The 24,713-nt window shown below is 37.6% G+C and overlaps 1 protein-coding gene across 1 annotated transcript; it reads left to right on the forward strand.

Annotated features, from left to right (window-relative positions):
* The first annotated feature begins 3,954 nt into the window (after window positions 1-3,954).
* Window positions 3,955-24,478, forward strand: LOC120104413 (eukaryotic translation initiation factor 4G-like). Its single transcript, XM_039115504.1, has 10 exons — window positions 3,955-4,233; window positions 4,468-4,693; window positions 4,816-4,958; window positions 5,120-5,263; window positions 5,481-5,548; window positions 5,662-5,718; window positions 6,108-7,463; window positions 7,589-10,902; window positions 23,583-23,777; window positions 23,870-24,478. Exons 2-10 carry the CDS (start codon window positions 4,491-4,493, stop codon window positions 24,198-24,200), a joined length of 5,811 nt encoding a protein of 1,936 aa, XP_038971432.1. The 5' UTR covers window positions 3,955-4,233; window positions 4,468-4,490; the 3' UTR covers window positions 24,201-24,478.
* The last annotated feature ends 235 nt before the right edge of the window (window positions 24,479-24,713 follow it).

The raw sequence follows: 24,713 nt of genomic DNA on the forward strand, positions 1-24,713 counted from the left end.
TTTTAATCTATTGTTGTGCATGGTACCATGTATTCTACTATTCCCATATTCTAGATATTGCTTTCACTCATGTTCTGGGTAGTGGTAACTGTTGGCCAACCACTCTTTTAAAGTTTCACTCTATTAAGGCCTCATTTGGCAGGGTTTTGGTGGGTCACAAAACACTTTCTTATCCTCCAAAAGTAATTTTAGATGGAATATGAGTGTTTGATAAAAAAATTGAAAGAAGCCTTCTGGTAAAGCTAAAATAGCCTTTTAGGAGAAGCTCCAAAATGAAACTTCTTCGGAAAATCACTTTAGCATGCGTCGAAAAGCTGTTTTGATTTATAAATTTTTTTCTTTTTTATCAAAATACTCATGATAAAATATTATAATTACAGAAAATGTCCCTTTTGCAAGTATGATTGTATGCCTCCATACTTTTTTCCAAAAATTACTTCCTAAAAATATTATATTAATAAAATATTAATATAAAATGATAATAATTATAAGATTTTATACTTTTATTATCGTATTATACTATAAATATTATATTATATTACAATATACCATAATACATTGATATATTATGTTATATAATATCAAATTGTGTTATATTATTACACTATAGTATACAATATTATATTACTATATTATAATAATATTACATTACATTAAAGTAATATTATATTATATAATATATTTATGTATTAATACATATAATATTTTATTATGCTTTGTTGTATAATACTATGCAATATTCTTTATGGTCATTTTGTCATACCAAAATATATTCTTAGGTTGTTTAATAAATACATATTAAAATTTTACAATACTTTAGAAATGTTGTTACCAAACAACAAATAGCTTTTTATAAAAGTTTTACTTTTAAAAGCTTTACTGCCAATAGCTCTGCTAAACGGACCCTAAATTTCTTATCCTAGTCCTATAATTTTTATTCTCTCGATTTGCACCAAGATGGTCCCTTTAAGAATCAAACCTCGTTCTAGTACTCAGTTTGCATCTTGGTACTCAGCCTATTCCTTGACACTCGATCTAAGATTGACACCATTCTAGCATCTCTTATTATTCAGCTTGCATGAGATGTTTCTTCTGACGATCTACTACCATTCAACTTGTACAAGATATCTTTTTGAAGACTTGCAATTAGTTGATTTATGCTGGATAGCCTTCCAAGGCTTTCTATGAGCGGTCTACAAGTCGCATTCATCGATATGTATATGGTGCAAACATACAACCAATTTTAATGGCCAGTCATATACCCACAATATCCATCTTGTCAGGTTTGGTATATTAATTCTTTTGCAACCAAAAACAAGATGATATTTTTGATTTGTAGAATTTTCTCACTTCTAGAATATGTAATTCTATTTTCTAGGATGAAAATTTGAACCCAATCTCATAGGTTTAAATATCAAATATCCAAATAAATCCTTGGGAAAATGTTTGCTAACTTCTCTTACTATAAATTGCCTACCATGTAATTGAAGGAGTCTAGTTGCGAATTGGAGAGTTCATTTTGACAATCATAAATCTCCATACCTATTGAATAGAAAAAAAAGAGAAAAAAACTCAATCTCTATCCAAAAATTTAAAAAAATTTTTTAGAAAATATCCATAATTTTAATAATTAATCTAGATATGTTGAATGTTATCGAAATATGTTAAAGGTATCTAAATATGTTAAAAAACACTACGTATAGGAAACAATATGTGACGTCAACGAAATGAGTGGGAGGCCTAAAAAATGTTCACCTCTATTTTTTGAATTATTAAATACATTCGATGTAATAATTTATTTTTTATTATACTTTAGAAAAATTACTTATTATTTTATTAAATAAATTTATATTTACTTTTTTATTTTCATAAAAAATAAAAATAAATTCGAGTTTGATTGAGTCTTCTTAATTAATTTAGAAAAAAATATTGACCATTTAGAGTCCACGCACATAGAGGAAAAAAAATTCAAATTTAGTGTTATTTTACAAAGTTATTAATTATTTTAGAAAGTCATTAGTTACAATTTTTTTCAAGAAAATATTCCCCCATTCATGTCAAGGAAAAAAAAATTCCTTCAGAAATATTTCCCTCCACGTACACAGAGGAAAAAAATTTAAAAAATTTCGAATTTGAGCGGGAGGCTTCTTATTTTAGAAAAAAATAAAATTTGCAGTTCTTTTTGAAAGCTGTTAATGTTAATGTTCCTTTTGAAAGTTCTTAGCACAAAAAAAAGTTGTTAATGTTAATTATTTTAGGGAAAAAATTATTGGCCGTTCCGAGTTCACACACACAGTGAAAAAAATTGAATTAGAATTATTTTAGAAAGTTGTTAATTATTTTAAGAAGCCTTATTAGAGTTAATTATGAAAATTTTTCTTTCAAAAATTTATTTTACAAAGCCTTTAATTAATTCAATGCATGCGAAGAAAAATTTGAAAGAAAATTCAAATTTGAGTTGGACTTTGTTAATTGTTTTTAGGAAAGAATTAGTGATCATTTAAAGTCTAAACATATAGAGGAAAAAAAATTCAAATTTAGAGTTATTTTAGAAAGTCATTAATTATTTTAGGAAGCTATTATTTACGGAAAGTTTTCTTCCTCGATCCTTACAAAAGGAAAAAAGTTTCTTTTAAGAATATTTCCCTCTCCGGATGCAGAGGAAAAAAATCAAATTAAATTTCAATTTTGATTGGAGTCTTATTAATTATTCTTATAAAAAATAAACTAAGCTTTAAGAAAATAATTATTGTCTATTTAGAGTCCGCACACACGTACAAAAGTAAATTAAATTCAGAGTTATTTTATAAATCTATTAATTAGTTTGAGTATCCGTGATAGAGTTAATTACAAAAATTTTTCTTGGACTTATCTAGAGAAAATAATTTTAAAAAATTATTTTTGAAAGCCGTTTAGGAACTTATCGGTATTTTTTCTTGCATTTAATGTAACAATTCATGCCATAAAAGCTAAAAAAAAAGTTCGTTTCTATTTTCTGAATTTGACCCAAATGAGGATAGATGGTTGCAAGACTCCTATCAAACATAGACTCTTTTAATTTAAATCAAATGTTTGACTAATTCAACTCTAATTTAAATAAGGCTCTTACTAGGCTAGAATTCTTTATAATATATGAAAATAGAGTATAAATCACTTAAGACTCTTCCCATATCACACGAGACCTCAAATACATTAAGAACTCTTTAATGCCACAGACTCAATGTGACTTGATATGCCCCAAACATGGACTCAATCCACCACATGCTCAAGAAGATTTCGACTCAATGCTCCTACACCAAAATTATTTGGTACATTGCACTTAATTTTTTTATTTAATTTTCTGAAAAATTATTTATTATTCTATTATATGAATTTATATTTATAAAATTTATTTCTTTAGAATATTATATATATATACATATATACGTGTGTGTGTGTCTATATATATATATATATATATATATATATATATATATTACAGCATGGCGTATGTGGGTGCCGCTTATGCTAGGTCGGACCTGCACCCACTACTTTGGAACATTTGGAGCATGGGAGAGGAGTTAGATTTATTTCGAATTTCGCATGTATTTTGGGAGGCTAACAGTGCTCTAGACTAGGTTGCCTTCCATGCAGCCACCATTTCGGGTTTGTATGTTGGGATCCTTCTGATCGGGTGCTGCAGGCATTGGATTGTGTTTTGTTTTGTAATTGTTCTGGACTTTTTTACTAGCGAGAAGCAGATTCACTTAAGTAATTAAAAAAAAAGAGAGGGAGAGAAGGGACGGACCTGTAGATTATATTAATTTTGATTTAAAATTATTGTTATGCGATGCATCCATGATCCGGGAATTAAACTCGGAAGTTCGCTTCAGTATTCGAACGCAATCCGAAACTCGACCCCAAAGAATCCAAAAACGACTTGGATTCGGAGTTTGTTACCCTTTCTTATCGTGACTGGCCTGGAGCACCGTCACAGAACCACTACGCTTTTTTTTTCGTCAACCTTTTTTAAACCCTTTTTTGAATAATTTTGTTTATACTCTCTCTTTTCTCTCCAATAAGCTCTTTCGACTCTTCGCTTCTCTCTTTTCCCCACCTCTTGCTTCTCCCTTCTCTCTCTCGGTCTCCTCATGGTTCCATTCAACCTATTCGACGGTTTTCCCTCCCCATCTCTCTGAGGGGAAACCCTAATCGTTCCCCGAATCGGCGAGTCTATTTCTTCGGAGGCATCAGGTGAGAGATTGATCTTGAAGCCCTCGATATCGACCTCCGGCATTCCCCGATGCCTCAGAGTTTGGTTTTTCTTGTGCTAAATTTTGAATCTTTTTGTTATTTCTAGTATTTTTGTTTTTTGTGGGATTGACGGTGACAAAATCTAAGGGTTTGTTTGGTTTCGATCAGTTGCTGGGATCTTTTTCGTCTTTGTTGTTTTTATTGTTTTGAGACTGAATTTTCTTGGTGTTGTAGGTGGGTGAAAGAAAGGCGGATTTATGTCCTTCAATCAATCCAAGGTGGAAAAGAGCGAGGGCCAGCAGCTGAGGAAGACCGATCGTTCCGGCAGCTCCGGCCAGCAAAGAGGATATTCCGGCGGCAGCGGCGGGAAGGGCGGCGGCTCCGCCCCTCCTCCCCAACTCTCCTCTTCCTCTTCGTTTCCCTCCTCGTCGAACAACCCACACATCTTGCCGAATCGGAGGTAAAGATTTTATCTTCGCTGCCGCCCCCATGATTCTTGATGAAATAGGCCTTCTCGTTTAATATGGGCACATGGGCGCCCAAAAGTTAGGGTTTTTATTATTTTTTGTTGTTGTCTTCCAGTTTCAAGAACTCCGGAAATGGACAAGGAGGGTCGTCTAGGGCGAATTCATCTAATTTGAGGGCGAGTGATGCTGTTGCCCCTGCAGCTCCCGTTGCTCTGCGGGGCGCGCAGAATGGTGGCCATGTCCAGCCACCCTTTCATGGTTGTCCAAATTCTTTTTTTTTCTATAATTATTATTTTTATTGAAATTTACGTGTTTTGATTGATTTCTTGGATGAAGATTATGATGAAGAGTAGATTAGAATGCAAAAAATAAAAGAATCGTGCTATCCTCTTAAATTTATTCATTATCATCTTGTTCAGGACCATCTGATGCACCAGCATCAAGTGCTTCAAAACCTGTGGATGTACCCATCCCAAGAAACTCCCGAGCCCATCCAAGGGCTCCAATTTCTCAGTCTGCTGCAGGACCTTCCAATTCCGCAACCCCTGTGGTTCCAGCCAAAGGTACTTTGTTGTGCATTTGTTCACTTTGTTGTTTGAATGCTTATGCCAGTGGATTATGTAGGTTTAGACGTCTTTCCTTTGTTCTGATAACTTTTGCAAGTTGGTTCTTGATTTTCTGCAACTGATGATTTTTTCGGGGGTCATCTTCATGCATTGAAACTATTCTTTTAATTTATCATCCTGTCAGTCTTTTTGGTTCACTGCTTCCTTCCTTCAGGTGATGGATCCAAGACATTTACTCTTCAATTTGGATCTATAAGTCCCGGTATTGTGGATGGAATGCAGGTATACTTCTCGCATTTTGCTTCAAGTTGAATTTTGTGTTTTGTGTTGGTTCTTATTCATGCTCTTTTGCAATGTAGCTTCTGATTTGGCAAAATTTGTTATGATCATTGTAGATTCCTGCTCGGACTTCCTCAGCTCCACCTAATCTGGATGAGCAGAAGCAGGCCCAGGTGTGTAGATATTGTACTGGATCTTTAAATTTTACTTTTGAGCAAAGAAAAAAAGTGGGATTGAAATTGATATCTAGACTAAGTTTGCTTTGATGATAGGTGAACTGACATTATATTCCTGTAGTTGTTCATCTTGCACATGACCTTTATCACTTGGTAGCTTTACAAATTTAGCTGAAACATTCACTTTATATTTTTTTTGATCGATCTCAAGCAGATATTCTCTGGCTTGGGTTAGGTCATTTTATCCAAATGTTGAAGTTCTACATAGGAAAATCTTGATTATTGTCAAATAGATACCTAATAGAAGTCATTGCAATCTTTGTTGACATTTTTGTGAATTCTCAGTTTGTCATCATTATTTACTATCTTTGAATTCCATCATGCAGGGCCGCCATGGTTCATTTAGGGGAGCATCCAAAGTGCCTATACCCACTGGACCACAGCAGCCACAACCTCCTAAGAAGGATGCAGGTGGTATTAGCCAATCTAATGCTGGAGGGTCTCTACCTCCTGCCCAGGTAAAACAGGATATGCACTCACAAATTTCAGCTGCCCCTGCTGTACCACTACCCAAATCTTCTGTTCTTCCTATAGCTGGGATATCTATGCCGATGGCCTTTCAACAGCCCCATGTTCCCCTGCAATTTGGTGGCCCCAATCCTCAGCTGCAGTCACAGGGTGTTGCAGCAAGTTCATTGCAAATGCCTATGACATTACCTGTTGGAAATGTTGCCCAAGTACCACAACAAATGTTTCTTCATGGTCTCCAGCCTCATCTTCTGCAGCCTCAACCGATGATGCACCAGGGACAAAGCTTGGGCTTTGCATCTCAAATGGGTCACCAACTGCCTCCTCAGTTAGGAAACCTTGGAATCAGTATTCCCACCCAACAGTTTGCGCAACAGCAGCCTGGAAAATTTGGTGCTCCTCGCAAGATCACTGTAAGGATTACTCACCCAGAGACCCATGAGGAGTTGAGACTTGGTAAAAGGACAGACTCATATACTGATGGCAGTTTTACTGGGCAAAGGCCCCTGCCCAATGTAGCCTCTCAATCTCAACCTCTTCCGCCATTTACTCCCTCCCATTACGGTCCTCCATTGCAACCAAATGCCTATAACCCATCCCAGATGCTCTTCCATACCTCCACTTCTCTTCCTTTGACAAGCAGTCCAATGCCTTCTGGTTTGCAGGCACCAAGATATAGCTATTCAGTTGGCCAGAGTGGCCAAGCCATTTCAATCACGAATCCATCTGTCATTAAGCCTGTGCCTGGTAGCAAATATGGGCCTCCTCTGCATAGTCTTTCTGAATCGCTGAAAGTGGAAGCTGTGCCAGTCTCTGCTTCATCAGCTCCAGTTCAGGGGATGGCAAAGTCAGTTGTTGGTTTGCAGGGAAATAAAGCTGGAACTTCTTCAGTGACAGTTAGCATGCCCATAAGCAATGCCGAAGCACCTAGGGTGTCAAAGCATTTTGGAGAAGCCACGGCTTCTCATCCACAAAGAGACAGGAAGATCACTGTAGAAAGTTCTGTTCTGCAGTCCAAATCAGCTTCTCAGTCATTGCAGACCACACAGGCTACAACTTCATCAGTTCCTGTTACTCCTCATGGGGATTTTGAACCTGGTGAGACAGGAACTGATTGCGGAGGAAAAGAACCTGTCCAAAAATTGGACTTATTGAAGGATAACCACAAATTGCCTAATAAAAGGGACCTCGGACATTCACTACACTTGCAACAGGTCTGACATTCTGAATGCTTCTTATTCCTTCTCTTTTCATCTTATCTTGTTGAAGATATATTTTGCTGCTCTTATGTATAATGCAATTTCTATTTGTAACTTCTCGACATGATTGAATGGTGCAGAAAGATGCTTCTGAATCTGCAGATGGATTGTCCAGAAACTCTGAGAAAGTTCAGGAATTTTCAGGGGCAGATATGTCGATTGCTACCACTAGCTTGTCTTCACTTAGTTTGAGACAAAAAAGTTCAAGTGAAATTAGAAATTCTAAAGCTGTTGAAAGTCAATTAGTCCCTACTGAGTCAGAATCATTTGGGGTTAATTTGGTGAAGGAAATATCACAAGATGTTTGTTTGAGAGCTGACAGTGGAATTCTACTTGAAGAGAAAGGTTCTGCCGAGACATCAACTTCTTTGGGTCTTGAGATGGATGAGACTGTACCTAAGAAGTCATATCCTACTTCTGGTCAGGACAATTCTATCTTGTTAGATGTTGAACCAGGACAAGAAGCACATGCAGAAAAGGAACATGGGGAAACTGAAGTGTTTAGTGATTCCTCACGAGATACTGGTAATGCTAAACCATATCGAAAATCTGTTTTTACAGAATGTGTTGAAGTTGGAAAACCAGTTGAGTTGGCTGAGCAAGATGGGGCTGGAGGAGATAATTCAGAAATTTTGACTGCCTGTGGATCTTTTGATGCTGAAAGGCAACAGTCCGGTTCCTCCAATGAAGCAGTGGGGCAAAGCTTGGTGGTTGAGAAGACGACTGAGGAATCAGACATCTCTGCTAGGACATGTTCGGACTTCACCAAAGCTGAAGCAGTTTCTTCTAGTCACCTTTCATTTTCAAATATTGAAGAAGAAAAGCCTTCCTCTCCAGATGCCATCGCAAATACAAGCAAAGAAATAGACAGCCAGGATGTTGGCTCGAGTAATCCTGATGTCTTGCAACCAGGGATAGCTGTTTCAGCCCCTGTTACTTCTAAGGTGACAGAGAAACTGGAAGAAAAAGTTACAGAGCTGTCTAGTGAAGATCCAGCTTCAGTTTTGTCATATGGGCCAAAGGACAAGCCTGTTTTAGAGCCTCCCAGGGTCAAGCCTTCTTCTGGAAAAAAGAAGAAGAGGAAGGAAATTCTCTCAAAAGCTGATGCTGCAGGAACTTCAGATCTTTACAATGCGTACAAGGGTCCTGAGGAAAAACATGAAACTACCAGTAACGCAGAAAGTGTGGATAGTCCTGTAGTAGTGGATGCTAACCAACATGTGACTGCAGATACCAATAATGACGTTGTTGCTGGTGAGGGAGATGGCCGGAGCAAAGTTGAAGTGGATGATTGGGAAGATGCAGCTGATATCTCAACTCCAAAGTTGAGAATACCTGAGAATGGACAGCAAGCCAGTCGAGCAAAGACATATAAGGATGATGACAGAAATGAGACCGTGAACAGAAAGTATTCCAGGGATTTTCTGTTAACATTTTCAGAGCAATGTACTGATCTTCCTGAAAGGTTTGAGATTAAACCTGATATAGCTGATGCTTTTATAAGTGCATCGGTTGCTGTTTCCCGTGTTGTTGACCGCGAAACCTTTCTAAGCCCCGGAAGGATTACAGAGAGATCTCCAGGAATTTCCCGGGTGGAGCGCTATATGGTCGGCATTGTGGATGATAAATGGACGAAGGCATCCAGTTCCTTTGCTTCTGTACGTGACCTTCGGCCGGAGGTTGGACATGGAGGAGCTGTTATGAACTTTCGGCCAGGACAAGGAGTCAGTCATGGGGTTTTAAGACATCCACGTGGGCAATCATCTGGTCAGTTTGCTGGAGGCATTCTTTCTGGGCCAATGCAAGCAATGGCGTCTCAGGTAGGGATACCACGTAATGGTGCTGATGCAGACAGGTGGCAGCGCTCTCCTGGCACTCAGAGAGGGTTAATACCTTCTCCTCAAACTCCTGCACCAGTAATGCACAAAACTCAGAATAGATATTTAGTCGGTAAAGTGACTGATGAGGAAGAGACAAAGCAAAGACGATTAAAAGCCATACTGAATAAGTTGACGCCTCAGAATTTTGAGAAGTTATTTCAGCAAGTCAAAGAAGTTAATATTGATAATACTGTTACTCTTTCTGGTGTAATCTCGCAGATTTTTGACAAAGCTTTGACGGAGCCAACTTTCTGTGAGATGTATGCTGATTTCTGCTACCATCTTGCTAGTGAATTACCTGATTTCACTGATGACAAGGAGAAGATTACTTTTAAAAGGTTGCTTCTGAATAAGTGCCAAGAGGAATTTGAAAGAGGGGAGAGAGAAGAAGCTGAAGCTAATGAAGCTGAAGTGGAAGGTGAGGCTAAACAATCTGAAGAGGAAAGGGAGGAGAAAAGGATCAAGGCACGGAGGCGTATGCTGGGAAATATTCGATTAATTGGTGAATTGTACAAGAAAAGAATGCTGACGGAGAAAATTATGCATGGATGCATCAAGAAGTTGCTCGGGCAGTATCAGAATCCTGATGAGGAAGATATTGAAGCCTTATGCAAGTTGATGAGTACAATTGGCAAGATGATAGATCATCCCAGGGCCAAGGAACATATGGATGCATATTTTGACATGATGGCAAAACTATCAACACATCAGAAGCTATCATCTCGGGTTAGGTTCCTGTTAAGGGATGCAATTGATCTGAGAAAGAACAAATGGCAACAAAGAAGGAAAGTTGAAGGCCCGAAGAAAATTGAAGAGGTGCACAGAGAAGCAGCTCAAGAACGACAAGCTCAAGCAAGTAGATCCGCCCGTGGTTCTGGCATTAGTGTTGCCTCAAGAAGAGGACCATCCATTGACTATGGTACACGGGGATCCACTATAGTACCTTCTCCAAGCTCCCAGATTGGTAATATAAACAATTTGCCACCTCAGGTCCGTGGGTATGGATCTCAAGATGTTCGATTGGAGGATAGACATCCATCTGGAAGGTCCTTTCCCCTTCCTCAAAGGCCTTCTGATGATGATTCAATTACCCTTGGCCCCCAAGGTGGACTTGCTAGGGGTATGTCTGTTAGAGGACCGTCTTTGATCTCAAATGTTCCCTTGGCTGAAATTTCTCCCAGTGACCAACGTAGGATGCCACCAGGTCCAAATGGTTACAATAGGACGCCTGATTGGACACCTGCCAGCTCAAAAGAAGAAATGCCAAAACATATGCCAGAAAGGTTCTCTGGGGCACCACATGATGTAATGAATCCTCAAGATTGTAATACTTACCATGGGAGCAGGGACAAGATTTTGGATCGTTCTTCTGATAGGTCTGCAGCAACTATCCTTCCTGCAGGTCATGCACAGGGATCTTTAAGTGGCAGTGCAGGTGCACATTCTGAAGCAAAACAGTTATCTGAAGAGGTTCTTTGTGAAAAATCAATGTCAGCAATAAGGGAATTCTATAGGTAACATCTTTGTCTTATCTATTTTCCTTTACTACTTGCAGAATAATATATATGTTATCATGCATCATGCATACCATTGGTTTTGTGTCTACTGGGAAAAATTACTAGACAAACAGAGGTTAAACAATAATAGGGCTGCATGGGAGTTGTAACCCTTACTTCCTGTTTAGGGTCAACATCAAATTTGGTTGATTATGACCATGTAAAAAGTTTAACCATGTAAATAATGACACATGGTTATGGGATTACTAACATGCCCATTTTGCAGCTAACCTTTCATTCTTTCCGAAGGGGATATTTAGATATTTAAATTTATCTTTATTATTAGCCACATATATTTTTCTTGTCCATATGCAATTCTTTGAATTATATCATCCTTGAATATTTCTGTCCATGCTTCTCAGAAAATGATGCTGTGTCATCTTGTCTTTCTATGCCATAATTCATACTGCTATAATTCTGTTGAGAATCTTATCATTTGGTCGAGTTATTGGACATCGTTTATTCTTAATCCTTTTTTTTTTACTTGACGAAGATATAAGCCTATGTTTGGTCTTTAATTTTTTCGCCTTTTTCTACCTTCTAACTTATTTGCTGGTTTAGCACTCTCTGCCTGACCACATCAGAATAGTTCTCTTGCCAGCCACATAACTTATATTACCAACTAGTGATCTTTTTCACATTCCCTAATTCAGTATTGAAAATGGCTTCTTAAGTGCTTAAGCAGTCATTTGAACAGTTTTTCAGTGCGTCGCCGCTTGAAGTGGCACTTTATTTTTGGTAGAAAGCCCTTAGGCTGTTTTCATTTAACTAATTCTCCTCAAAACATGAGTGGTTCCTCTCCTTCTCAATGGTAAAAGCTAAAAAAGATGGATATGAGAGAGACCAAGAAGAATTATATCTGGCTTGCAAATCATAACTTGCTAATAAATGAGCACAATGGTTTGTGAAATGACTAGAATATGAGATATTGAGGTGACAAAATTCTTGGAGGAGACTTCTGTGATCAGCAAAAACATGGGATATTTGACAAGGAGGACTACTGGAACCCTTAGACAGAAGCTGGACAATGGACAATGCATCTCCTTCCAGGATAGCATGATAGACATTCATCTGCATCAACAATAATATCCCCTTTTTGAAATCTTGTGCTTCAGCTTGCTCAGCAGTGCAGGAAGGCAAGACAATATAGTGGCTATTAGTATGATCACCATTTGAGTTTCCTGCTATTAATTCTGCATTAGAACCCGTAAGATTGGTGCCTGCATCCATGTTACATTTTTCCCAATCATTAGAGAAAGTATTCAAAGAGTCAAGCAAAATCAATGGATATGATGTGGAGCAAAATCAATGGATATTAGCCAACTGTTTTGTAGAGATTCAATCTGGCAATCCATAAATGAGAAAGCTTTATTTACTACTTTCAAGGGAGTCAAGCATATGGATTCAAAAAACCTTGGACTTCCTAGCTTTCCATATGTGTCAGAGAATTTTAGCCGCCAAGATAAAGAGATAAATATCATATCTCACTTAAGTGGCACTTTTTTAAACATTCTAAGAAGCTGTTCAATTTTTGTAGTCACTTTAGTGCTGCTTGAATTGTTTAGCTCAGACTAGAATGTTATCATGCGGAGTAGAAGTTCAAATGTTTTAGCAGCCATTTTATTTGCTCAATCATTTAAATAATTATTTATCAGTTGATATTGGTATAATTCTGTTCATATTCATTTTAATATCAACTACAGTTTAGAATATAATATCCAATATACTAGTTAAATTTTTAATGCATTGATTCTGCATAATTTCATTTGTTGTTTTATTCTTGGAGCATAATTTAGAATATGTAAGTATATAAAAAGCAAGCTAAGAATAGCAGAAGGTTTGCTCTACATGCGCTCTTAAAGGAACGGTGTATCATCTCTACCTATGAAGCAGGGGCATGGAATTTGATGATTGATCGGGATATGCATTATTTGAACATGCCAAAATGACAAATTGTGAGCATTCATGATACGGATATGAGGATATTGCAATGAATAGACAAATACTGTAGAAATACATAATTACATATCACAAACATTTATTTGTTAATATTTTGAACTCTGAAGCGACAAGTTATGATTTTTATTTATAATTTCAGCATATCTAATTTATTTACCAAGGAAAAGCCAAATTTCAAATGAAGAGGTTCAAAATAATTTAAAATAACAAAGTTTTCAACACCAATTCAGTTCTTGTATTGATACCCAACTGGTATAGGGTTGGCATGGTCTAGTTCTTGCAACCGACACTTGTTCCAGGGGATGTATGGGGTATCAACTCCATAGTAACGGCAGTTGGTATGGTCAAGTGCTAAAAACCAACGCAAAAGATATCCCTTAGTTATAACAATTGTCATAAAAATATAAGTTCCTTCTTACTGAGAAAAAGTTGCCAGTGGAAACACATAATACACTGGAGAAAAGTTTTCAATACTAGTTTTGGTACACTTGCCGATACCCAACTAGTACTACGTTGGTACGATCTGATTCTTGATTTTGACACTTGGAAGGGTGCATACTGAGTATCAGTTCCCTACTGGTGCAAGTCAATAGGCTTGATACGGATTGATACTGTTAGATACTGAAAACCATGCTGTGGAGGTAGTCGTATCTAGTTATCCACGATCCATTTGAGCCCAAAGAAGAAAAAGAAAAAAATCTGGAATTAGTACTTTTTTTATGAAAACTTTGTTATGCTGCATCCTTCTTTTTATGCTATAACAGAAGACCTAAACTAGATGCTCCAGTGACTAGGACTTGCGTACAATCAAAATTGTAGAAGATAGAAAATAAGGAAATATACAAAGTAGAAACAGAAAGGTGGTTAGATAGCTTCGGCAGCCAATCACCCTCTTCTTTCTTTTGTTTCCTGCTCTCCTCTCTCTCTTTCCTTTGCTTTCTTTCGTTTCCTATATTTTCCAATTTTGCTTTCTTCTTCATGCACCTAAGAGGAACTAAGCATCCCTCTATCCTGGCTATGAGATGAAGGGGTACACAACTTTGTAAGCCTTCTCATTAGATATGATCCTCATTAAGTTGTCTTGTCCTCTATTTGATGATTGGGATGAGTCATCGCTGACTCAGACAACTCAGGGCCCATATATCTCTTGAGCAAGAACTATGCTGACATTTTCTCTCAGTTGTTGAATGCTAAAACTCCTGAAGCTTTTAGAAGCCCCTAAGATTTGGTTGGAACCTTTTAGTCTCACATAATGTAGAAAGTAACTGAAAAAAATAAAGCTATTAAGATGCAATAAATTTAGGACCACTTCTATTCATGATGTATCTAAGGTAGGTAAGCCGAACCGTGCCGAACTGGCTGGTTCGGGCTGTACCAAATTGGCCCAGTTGGCTATTGGCATGGTTCAACCGGTTGGTTTGGGTTATAAGAGGCCGCCTTGTTCGAAGGCCTAATCTCCTCTATTTGACACTCCCCATTGGAAGAAGCCCTTCATCACTACCGAGTCCACAACAATGACGGATGCCAACTTTCCTTACAAGTGAGTCTTTTTCTCTCTCCATCTCCCTTTCTCTCGGTCCCCATTACTGGATCCAAAGCTCTCGAAGCTTCTTGTTGGTGGCTTGAAGCTGCTCAGCCTCTCTATCTCTCTCTCTTCTCCCTCCCTCTCCTTCCTCTCCCTCCTCTCACTCTCCCTCCTTCCTGCCCTCTCTCTCTACCTCACTCTCCTCTCTCCCACACTCCCTCTCCTTGTTGCGCTATGCTCGGCTTTGGATGATATTAACTCGTACTGTGTCGAGCCAGTTGCTGGCTGGTACAAGCCTCGGTACTGGTCTGGCAAACCTTGATCTAAAGCAAAACTGGCTACTTAACATACATCCTACAAGGGTTGTGCATGATACAAACCTCTTGCTCATGAGTCTCAGCTCATTTTAAAATCTCTTCACCAATAACATTTTGATCCTGGCCCATCGAGCTCCCAAACTTTTAAAGCTTGCAAATTATTTCTCCTTTGCTCCTGCTGCTCATCAAGCTCCTACAACTTCAAGCTTGCCAACTTATTTCTGCTTTGTAACTATCACTTGTCATATGACCTATTTGTTGACTTGCAAGTACAAAAGTTTGAACATGAAGTTCCTCTCTTAATGGATTTCTTGCTTAACCTGAGCCCATATATCTGTTAGTATAGAAAATTGATCACTGTTCATATCACCTAGAAAAAGAATTACTGTTCTATCTGATATAGGCGTAGCCATCGCTAAGGTCAACTTTTCTCAAAGATAAGTCTTGCTGTAACTATCTTGTTAAAATCAGGATTGAGACAAAAAATGTGGAATTGGTTAAATTGGTTGGGTTGTGGATTGAATTGCAGACTGAAAGATTTTTTTTTAATATTTTTTTTAAACTAAAATTATAAAAGAAACATGAAAATTGTTAAGTAAGTCGATTATAAAGTTGATGAAGATGAATGAAGAATACAAGGACATGCATATCAGATGTTCAGGTTCCACCATAGACCCCATATTAGCATGTTTGGTGAAACAAACATCATGTTGAGTTATTTGAGGTATTTCTACACAACCTATCAATTCATTTTTTACCAAAATATTCTGATGAAAAAGATTTTAACAAGTAGTTGTGAAAATATGTATTTATTGACTCTTGTTCTGAATTTCATTAACTCTAAATCTTTGACTTCTAACACCCTAACGAGCTTGCTAATTTTACGTTCTTGTACTTATTAAAGAATAACGAGTAAATTCAACTAGCCACAAAGTCCAATTTTGTAAAATGTACTTCTATATGATTTAATATGTGACATGATAAAGTTGGATCTTATGAACCAAGGGAATCTATGATGCATAATTCAGATTTAGATCTTATGATCTAATTAATCCCAAACTGAGAATAAGATTCAGATAATTTGGTGCTTTTTTTTATCCGGATCATGAGATCGTGGATCTTAAGATCTTGGGATCGCTAGGATTTTATAGCTTTGATCCGAATCAGGACCTTCTTGTTGGGCCACTGTATTAGGTCCTTCTATTGGCCTATGGTCATACAAACTTTAATAGAAAATATTTTTCTCTAAGATAACTTCCATTAAATTATTGGCTTGTCTTCCACAATCAGCTAGTAGCCTTTTTTGCGTGGTACCTGATCCAATGGTAGTACAATCAAATAACTTCTTCAATTTAATGATTATTTATGGGGGCCTGTTTGGGTGCGTGGGGTATATACCCCAAGAAACAGGAGCCAGATTTTCTTCCCTTGGATGAGGCTTGATATCCTGGAAGCGAAAATGTTCAATTTAATAATCCTAACTTGTATTTGGATACTGTAAGAAAATAGAGATTATACAATAGAGGTTATGTACCAGGCTGGCACATATGATGATATTGGTCAAGGGATCATATAAAATAAAGATTACATAAACAAAGATTGTATAAAGCAAAGATTAGTTAACATATTTTGTCCTTTCCTAAGAGGCCAATAAAAGTTGTTTTTCCTGAATCAGACCTTAGAGAAACTAGATACAGACTATCACGGTCTATGCATAATCATAGTTCTTTCCATATTTTTAACTCCTCATCAGCAACCTTGTCCATCCTTGGAGGAGGCAGAGTGGTGCTGGGTCTTTGGTAGTGGAGGGGTGGAGTAGTTGTGATGGGCCTTTGGTGACCAATGAAGTGAGAAAGAGGTGCGGGAGGTGGGGTGGAAGGGACACTGGGCCTTGGTTGAGAGGTGATGAGGAGAAGGACTAGGGTGACATCGATGAATGCTAGAGGTGGTGATTGCAAGGAATGGACTGGCGCTTGTGAGAATTTCGTGCCCTAGCACTTATCACAAGCTTGGTTTTTAAATGCTTCTTGAATCCTTGCAAGTTAAAAAAGGGTTGACTAGTGGATCAGGCCATATTAGCAAGGTCTGGACCTCTGGACTGAGGATTCAAGCGAAGGACGTAGTCCAGCATGAGCCTTTTCTTCAAATCGTGCATTTGGAAGCCTGTTCAGAAGAAAAGGCCTGTGATGGACTAAACTATGTCTTAGCCTTGATTTCTCTAGACTTTAAGAATTGTTTAAACCCTTAAAATGCTTGTGATGGATTGAACAACTATGTTGACAAAAGGTACCCTAAATTCTATGTTTGTTTGTCAAAGCCACAATTATACTACTTACTATAAAGTTGCAAGAATTGTTTTTTAGGAATAATTGCTGTGATTATTTTTCATATCATGATCATTTCTTGTCTCAACATGATTTGTTAATTTAGCTTATTCATTCAATATATTTTTAATAATCAACTATCATGGTTTTGACATGATGAATTATTGACAATCATATTGTCCAAAATAATCTGATAGTTTTTCTTCTTGACTAGTGAAACTTTATGTGAGGATTAAAGAATCACTTATTGTGCCTGTGCCATAAGGCGTATACTATGCAAATCGCCCTAACACTTGGCATGCATTGACATGAAAAAATGTTTAATTTTGCAAATATAATGGCAATATATTGTATTAAAATTTTGACATTACACTCAATTTTAATAGCTTTGTACAAGTGTATAAGAATGGGTGCTTTAAACAAACATAGTTCCTAACTAATTTTAGTAATATAATAATCCTAAAATTTTATGTTCTTTGTTCTCTACCATTTGGGCTGCTTAGCTTCAACTGACGGGGATAAACTAATACTCATGGTTTTATGTGGGTCTAGGTGCTGGACACCCTGTATGCACTACGTGGGCGCCTAGGTGCTTAAGTGGATGCTTAAGGATGAAATCCTTCCAAGCTTTTATTATGCATATTTTTAAACATATGCATAAATAAGCATGTGCATATATCATATATAATCTCTTTTCATCATATATAGCGTTATGAAACCTGATTTTCATACTTAAAAAAGTCCAAAGATCAAAATACACTAGAAGGAGAGTGACAACAGTGTTGCTCCCACTGTAGCAGCCAGCAGGCTGTAGAACATAGCTAGTTAGCCGGCATCTAGCAAGAAGCGGGAGGAAGACAGGATGCAGCAGCCAATAGGCTGTAGGGCCACAGCCGACGACCAACCATCAAGGAGGCAAGCAGAACAAAGAGGAAAAATTAGAAAAAAGGTTGAGAATGGCTAGATGGAGAAGAGATAGGAGTAGAAAACAAAGAGGAATAGAAAAATCAAAGGAAGGAGGAGGAGGAGAAGAAGAAGAAGAAGAGATCGGTCTAACAAAGAAAGAAAGAAAAAAAATATAAATCTGGCACTAGTGCTGGCCGCCGCCACTTGTAGCTGTTGGTTGGCTTGCTAATAGCTTTGAGCTCACTACCTACTATTAGGTTGGTTGTAGCCTTCATTGCCCTCCTACATGTCCCATATGGGGTTAAAATAGGTAAAGAAAATGTGAAAAGAAACGTTAAAGAAGTAGGATTTAAGCGGGCTTAGACTAGGCAGCCTAACCAAATTAAGCGCCTAGGCAGCCACTTTTAACAACATTGCTAATATTATCATCTTTATTTACACATTAATAAAATAAACAAGCTCAAACTTTGTGCTCATGTGATTGCTTGTGGTGTGGGTCTGCACACGCATGTGTTTGCTTGTGGAATTATGTCCATGCTTGATAACTGATTGATGGAAAAGTTGTCAAATTCTGGCGATATGTTGGGGTTTCTGAAGGTCTGTATCATGAGATTTAAGCATGTGTGTTATTTTGTTAAATAATAATCCTCAATGTGGTGCAAAGGATGGATTGGAGAAAGGATGGATAGGAAAGGATGGACCCATCCATCCTTCCGTATGTATGGTGAAACATAGAAAGATGGATTGGAATGATTTCATCCATTTGGTATAGAAGGAATGAAAGGGAGGTGGATGATATTTATATGACATTTTACTAAATTATCCTTTGATAAAAAAGTATTATTATTATCATTTTATAGCACTTATTTGTACTAAAAAAGTAGGGCAATATAAACTTAATCTATTTATAATTATATAAAAATTATGTAAATATTTAATTTTAATTTAATTTAATTAACTAAATATTTTATAATCTATTTTTTATTTATATTAATTATATAATTATTTAATTTATAATTTAATTTAATTGTTAATTAAATTTATATAAATAATTAACTAAAAAATATTGAATATAAATAGAAAAATAGAAGAGAATTCTAATTATTTAGTTATAATTATGGAATTTATGTACTAAAATTGAAATAATTAGTAAGAAAATTTAATAGCATAGGGTTAATAGTATAGATAAAATAAAAAATATATATAAATAAAATAAATGAAAAAGCGAAGAAGTATTAGGGGTTTGTCAAAAAATTAATGAGTGGTCATTTTGTCAATGTAGAAATCCACCTCTCACGTGCTTTATCCATCCTTTCTTGCATCCTCCCAAATTAGGAGGATGCAAATTGGTGGCCTAGGATGGATGGGCAATCTTCTCTTTTCATCCATCCTTCTTGAGATTTTCTGAACCAAGCGGTGGATGGGAGCCATCCATCTTTCCAACCCAATCCATCCTCCCTTTTATGACCCCAACCAAACACAATGTAAATCTTAGACAAGTGAATTATGTTTAAGGGTTTAAATGAGCTGAATGTGAGCGAGTTGGCCTTGGTTTGAGCTTGGCTCAAAATGTTATGGGGTCAGCTCGAGCTTGTCTCGAGCTAGGATGGACTGGCTTAAACTCAGCTTGTTTATTACTAGGCTAAGCTCGAGCTAGCTTGGATGGGTTCCTACGTGGCCGTGAGGATGAGAAGAAAGAAGATGTTGCTATTACCATATGGGTGGGCTGAGTTAGCTGCATTAAAGCTGGACGAGTAGGCCGGCACTTGTGCCGCACGGACCGCATTGAGACCGCTAAGTTCGTGACAGCTAGCAAGCAAGCAAGAAATAAAAGCTAGAAAAACGTACTAAAGCGCACTCCAAAATTAACATCTAGATCTCTACTTGATTAAAAAAAAAATCTAGACTTCTATCTTATTGCTTACTACAGTCCAAGGTCAGTTGAATCATTTCAAATCGGACGGTTCTGGTCGTACCGAGCCGTACTGGTGGTGGACTGGGACGATTTCGGCAATGAAAACAAAATTTGTTGCCAGAGGGGGAGAAGGAGAAGGAAAGAAAGGTAAAGAGAGCGAGCGGGGGAGCGAGGTTGAGGGAGGGAGGACGGCGCCCGGACAGGAGGGCGGCGGCTACGGCCGGGTCCCCTATTTCAAACCCTCCCTCCCTCTCTCCCCCTTCTTTCTTTCTCTCTTTCTTTTCTTTTCTTCCATTTGCCCTGTCCGCCTTCTCTACTGTGTCGGTACAGGCCTGGCACGGCACGACGCGGGCCTGTATCGATTTGTGCCGCTGAGCAATCGGTCTGGTGCTTGGTATTGGTACAACAGACAATGCTACAGTTACTATGCCATTTTTGTTAATGGCATGACATTTGGTAAAGGAAGCAAAAAAAAGAAAAGAATGACCTTGTCCCAATGCGTTGCTGTATGTTGTTGAGGAAGAACAGGAAGGGAGGAGGAAATTAGGGAACCTTGATCTCAAGGTTTGATGTCATTGAGCTGGAGAGGATGTTTTGCTGACTAGAAGTTTTGATGATTAAGAATGGAGAGGAAAGGGAACTTGAGAATGGTTGTGGGATTGTGGCTTGTGACACCTTGAGGGCAAGGAGCTGCTTGGGGGCTAGGGTAACCTCTAAAGATAAGAAGCTGAGCCATTTGAATGCAATGCAATGGCTACTGTTGTCTCTTTTTACAAGTCTTGTTCGCCCTAGATAGCTTTAAGTGTGTTTGCTGCCCCCCCACTCTCTAGTTATAACCACTCATATCTTAAAACTATTTGCACCTCATACACTTGAGAAAGGTAGAAGTACATCTCACAAAATTGAGGGTGTGTTTTTGACTAGAAATAAGATTTTAGTATTAAATTTAGTGGAGATCATAGTTCTTTTTTTCGTGGTGAGTAGAGATCATAGTTGACCAACAACATGTCATATGCTTAATACTAATATAATATATATTAACTTTAATTATTTGTAATTTTGAGTTCTATTGAACTAAAATTGAGCAAGTTGAATCTAAATTGTGTTCAGCTTATTTATTTTTTGAGCTCAAAAATTTAGCTTATATTTAGCTCGTTTACCAGTTGAGTAATCCAATTTCAAGCTGAATTTTGAGTCAAACACGAGCTGCTTGCAAACAGCTTGTTTGTTTGACGGCCCTAATTGTGTTGCCAACCTCAAATTAGCTGCTCTTTCTTCATGTTTCGCCTAACTATGATAACCATCAAAAAATTTGTCTGGATCTTCTTAATATTGCTTTGGTTTTACATTAAAAAAAATCTTTTAGCAGTCCTTGACGTTGTTAAGCTCTGTTTTTTTGGGTGGCACTCGACCTGCTAATCCCACCGCAATCCATTTGATCAAGGTTGAGCTACTAATCTTTTCATCTTTATATGATGAGGCATTTCAGAGTTTGCTAAGATCCCTTGAGTTCTTTACTTCAAATTCTATTTCTATTCCAGGGGGTGGGGGGGAGTCTTAGGGTTTAGCCCCAAATGGGCCGTTTATGGATGGTTTAATGACTAATTTATAAAAGAACTTAGCAGCCCTGCCTCTTTCTTCTTTCTTTCTTTCCTTGTTCTTCCTCTCACAATCTTTTCTGTTATATGGGTTTTTGGTTATACTTGAACTCTTTACTGGTCTGTCAATTGCATGGGCAGATGACCTAATAGAATGCACCACCTTCCTTGTGGCAAGTTTTTTATGTGTCTTCCCAATCTCTTCTTTTCCCTCTTGTTTGTGCAGCATGATCTTGGACCTCTTATGTTTGCTTTATTTCTTTAAACGCTAATTTTTGTTCTTTTACCGATCATCCTGCTGTTTTCTCTGTATGCTAGACTATGATCTTAGCTTTTCATTCTTGATTGCCTTAATAAGCTTTGGTAGCGACCATATGTTTTTTGTAGCAGTATAGCCTCCTGCCTCCTTATTTCCATGTCTAGTATATGTATGTATGTGTGTGTGTGTGTGTGTATATATATATATATATATGTATATATATATATATATATAGAGAGAGAGAGAGAGAGAGAGAGCTTGGCTATGCTCGAGTGGATAGTTTCTCAAATTAAGTCAGGTCTAGATCGAACGATACAGGTTCCGCATTAGTGATCTGAGTTGTTGGATGTAGTCAACTAGCTCTAAACTACTTATACACCCTAAATCATGTGATTTGGAGACCCCCAACTTATGCATCAAATGGACAAAAAATGTATTAATTTTTTGACCACTTGATGCATAGGCTAGGAGTCTCCAACTTGACGTTTGGTGTGTAAGCAGTTTTGAGGTGGTAGATATTTTCTGATCTAGACTTAACAATATTTGAGTGGGGAGCCAGCCAAGTGTAGCATCTCCCATACACACATGCATGCGCACACAGACATATACATATATGAATATATACGCATATTTATATATATATATATATATATATACATACATGCATGCATATATACACACAAACATATATACATACATATATACACACATACATGCACATATATATTTATATGTATATGTGTGTGTGTATATATATGGAAACTATGCAAAATTAGCAGATTTTTTGTGAGATGATTTTTTCTTAATCTTTGAAATTTTTCTTTTCCTTATGTATGTTGGATTATTTTTTCCTAATTTTAATGTAGTTCGCGGAATTAATTATTTTGAATATCACTAACTTCACATGCATCTTATTCAAATGTCAAACTTCATGCATAAGCAGCCATAGCTGCTTCCCCTTTCTTTCCCTGTATCTTCTCCTCTTCTGTCTATTTTTTCCTTCTCTCCCAAATGTCATCAAAAGCAATGGAAATTACTAGAAGCTGTCAATGATCTGAAACAAAAGCTTTTCCACATGATTTTGACAAGGGTCATTAGACATTGAGTTGGCTGTTAGAAAGGGTCAAAGTTGGATGTTTTACCATGATCAGTGAGGCATTTTAGTTCATAAATCCAATAAAGAAGCAAACTTTTCAATTTCTGGTGGAAAAATTGTTACTACTAAGGTAAACTAGGAGCAAGCTTGTGTTCTTATGTTGCATACAAAATTCTTTTGGAACGATGCAAGTATTGAGATATGCTTTATACTTCTGGTGGGAAAATTGTAACTACTGTGCCCTAACTAGAAGCAAGCTTATGACTTATGTTGGATATAAAGTTATTCTGGAGTGACCCAAAAATACGCTATTCTTCTATGGTTTCATTGGATGCATAAGTTGTCTATGCACGCCCAGGGTTGGTGACATGACTTTCCCTGAACAATTGGGGTATTTGGGTGAGGGCCAGGGTGGGAGGCTGAGATCTGTCTCCATAGAAGCATATTTGTTTTGTCCTGGGTTCTTTTGTGATTTTTTTGTATTAATTTTGTTTTATTATGGTATTGAGTGGCTTCTTTTTTATAAGTCCAAAGGTTGTACGTATTTCTGAAATGAATTTTAACTTTCTCAGACCTCATGCTTTGGTTTATGATTCTCAAGGACCTGAATGCCCTGTCTTCTGATCGTGATGCATGTTGTGTTGAAATGTCGGTTGTATCTCTCATGATTTGTTTCCAAATGTTCTATCTTGATTATATTTTGATTGCTGAAAAAACGTTTTTCTTTTCATCTCACCAGTGCCAGAGATGAAGGGGAGGTATCTCTGTGCATCAAAGAGCTGAATTGCCCGAACTTCTATCCTGCCATGATATCACTGTGGGTCACAGACTCCTTCGAGCGGAAAGACATGGAGAGGGATCTCTTGGCTGCACTGCTTGTCAACCTTTGCAAGTCTCAAGATAGCTTGCTTGATCAAGTACAACTCATCCAGGGGTACGAATGCCAGTTGCTAAATCCAAATAAAGATACAGAAGCAAAATTTGATTCGATGAATGAAATCTTACAGACTCTCACTTTTTTGCCAGGTTTGAATCTGTTCTCACCTCGCTGGAGGATGCTGTTAATGATGCTCCTAGAGCTGCAGAGTTTCTCGGTCGCATCTTTGCAAAAGTTATATTGGAGAATGTGGTTCCGCTCAGAGAGATAGGACAGCTTATCCACCAAGGTGGGGAAGAGCCTGGGCGCTTATTAGAACTAGGGCTTGCATCCGAAGTTCTTGGCAGCATCTTAGAGGTGATCGAAATTGAGAAAGGGGAAGCTATTTTGAATGAGATCCGTGTGAGCTCCAATCTTCAGCTGGAGGATTTCCGACCGCCGCATCCAGTCAAGGCAAACAAACTGGGTGCCTTTCTTTAAAGATGAGGATTCTTTGTTTTTGGTTAGATTATTATGTATAGGTCTTTTAGGGTTCTCCCGTTGGAAATGCTTGTCCTGTAAGGGTTTTTATTATATATATACATATATTAAAAATTTTCCAATGCCTTGATACAATTCACATCTTCAATACTGTGAACTAGGTATCATCGGAGCAGCTTAGCTTGTGAATTAGAGTCGGAGAACGTCAGTTTGCTTTGTCCTGGAAATTGGGGGATGTATAAAATTCTCGCTTGGGGGCTTCGGTTTGCCTTTTGCTATGCCTTCTTGGTCTGTCGGAGCTTCTATGTTGCAACGCAGTTCGATGCTCAACGCTGTCTGCTGAGATTAGTGCCAGCCTGCTTGTCATGAATATGCCTGTATTTGTGTTCCATTACATATTTTTTGATGGAACCAACCTGATTTGAATACATGCATGGGATCAAGAAGAAATTCCAGATTTTTACTCAAATCATTGGAGGATGCCAGGATGATGGATGCCCCAGCTTGCTATGC

Source organism: Phoenix dactylifera, chromosome 18, assembly GCF_009389715.1.
Source record: "Phoenix dactylifera cultivar Barhee BC4 chromosome 18, palm_55x_up_171113_PBpolish2nd_filt_p, whole genome shotgun sequence".
Lineage (NCBI taxonomy): Eukaryota > Viridiplantae > Streptophyta > Magnoliopsida > Arecales > Arecaceae > Phoenix > Phoenix dactylifera.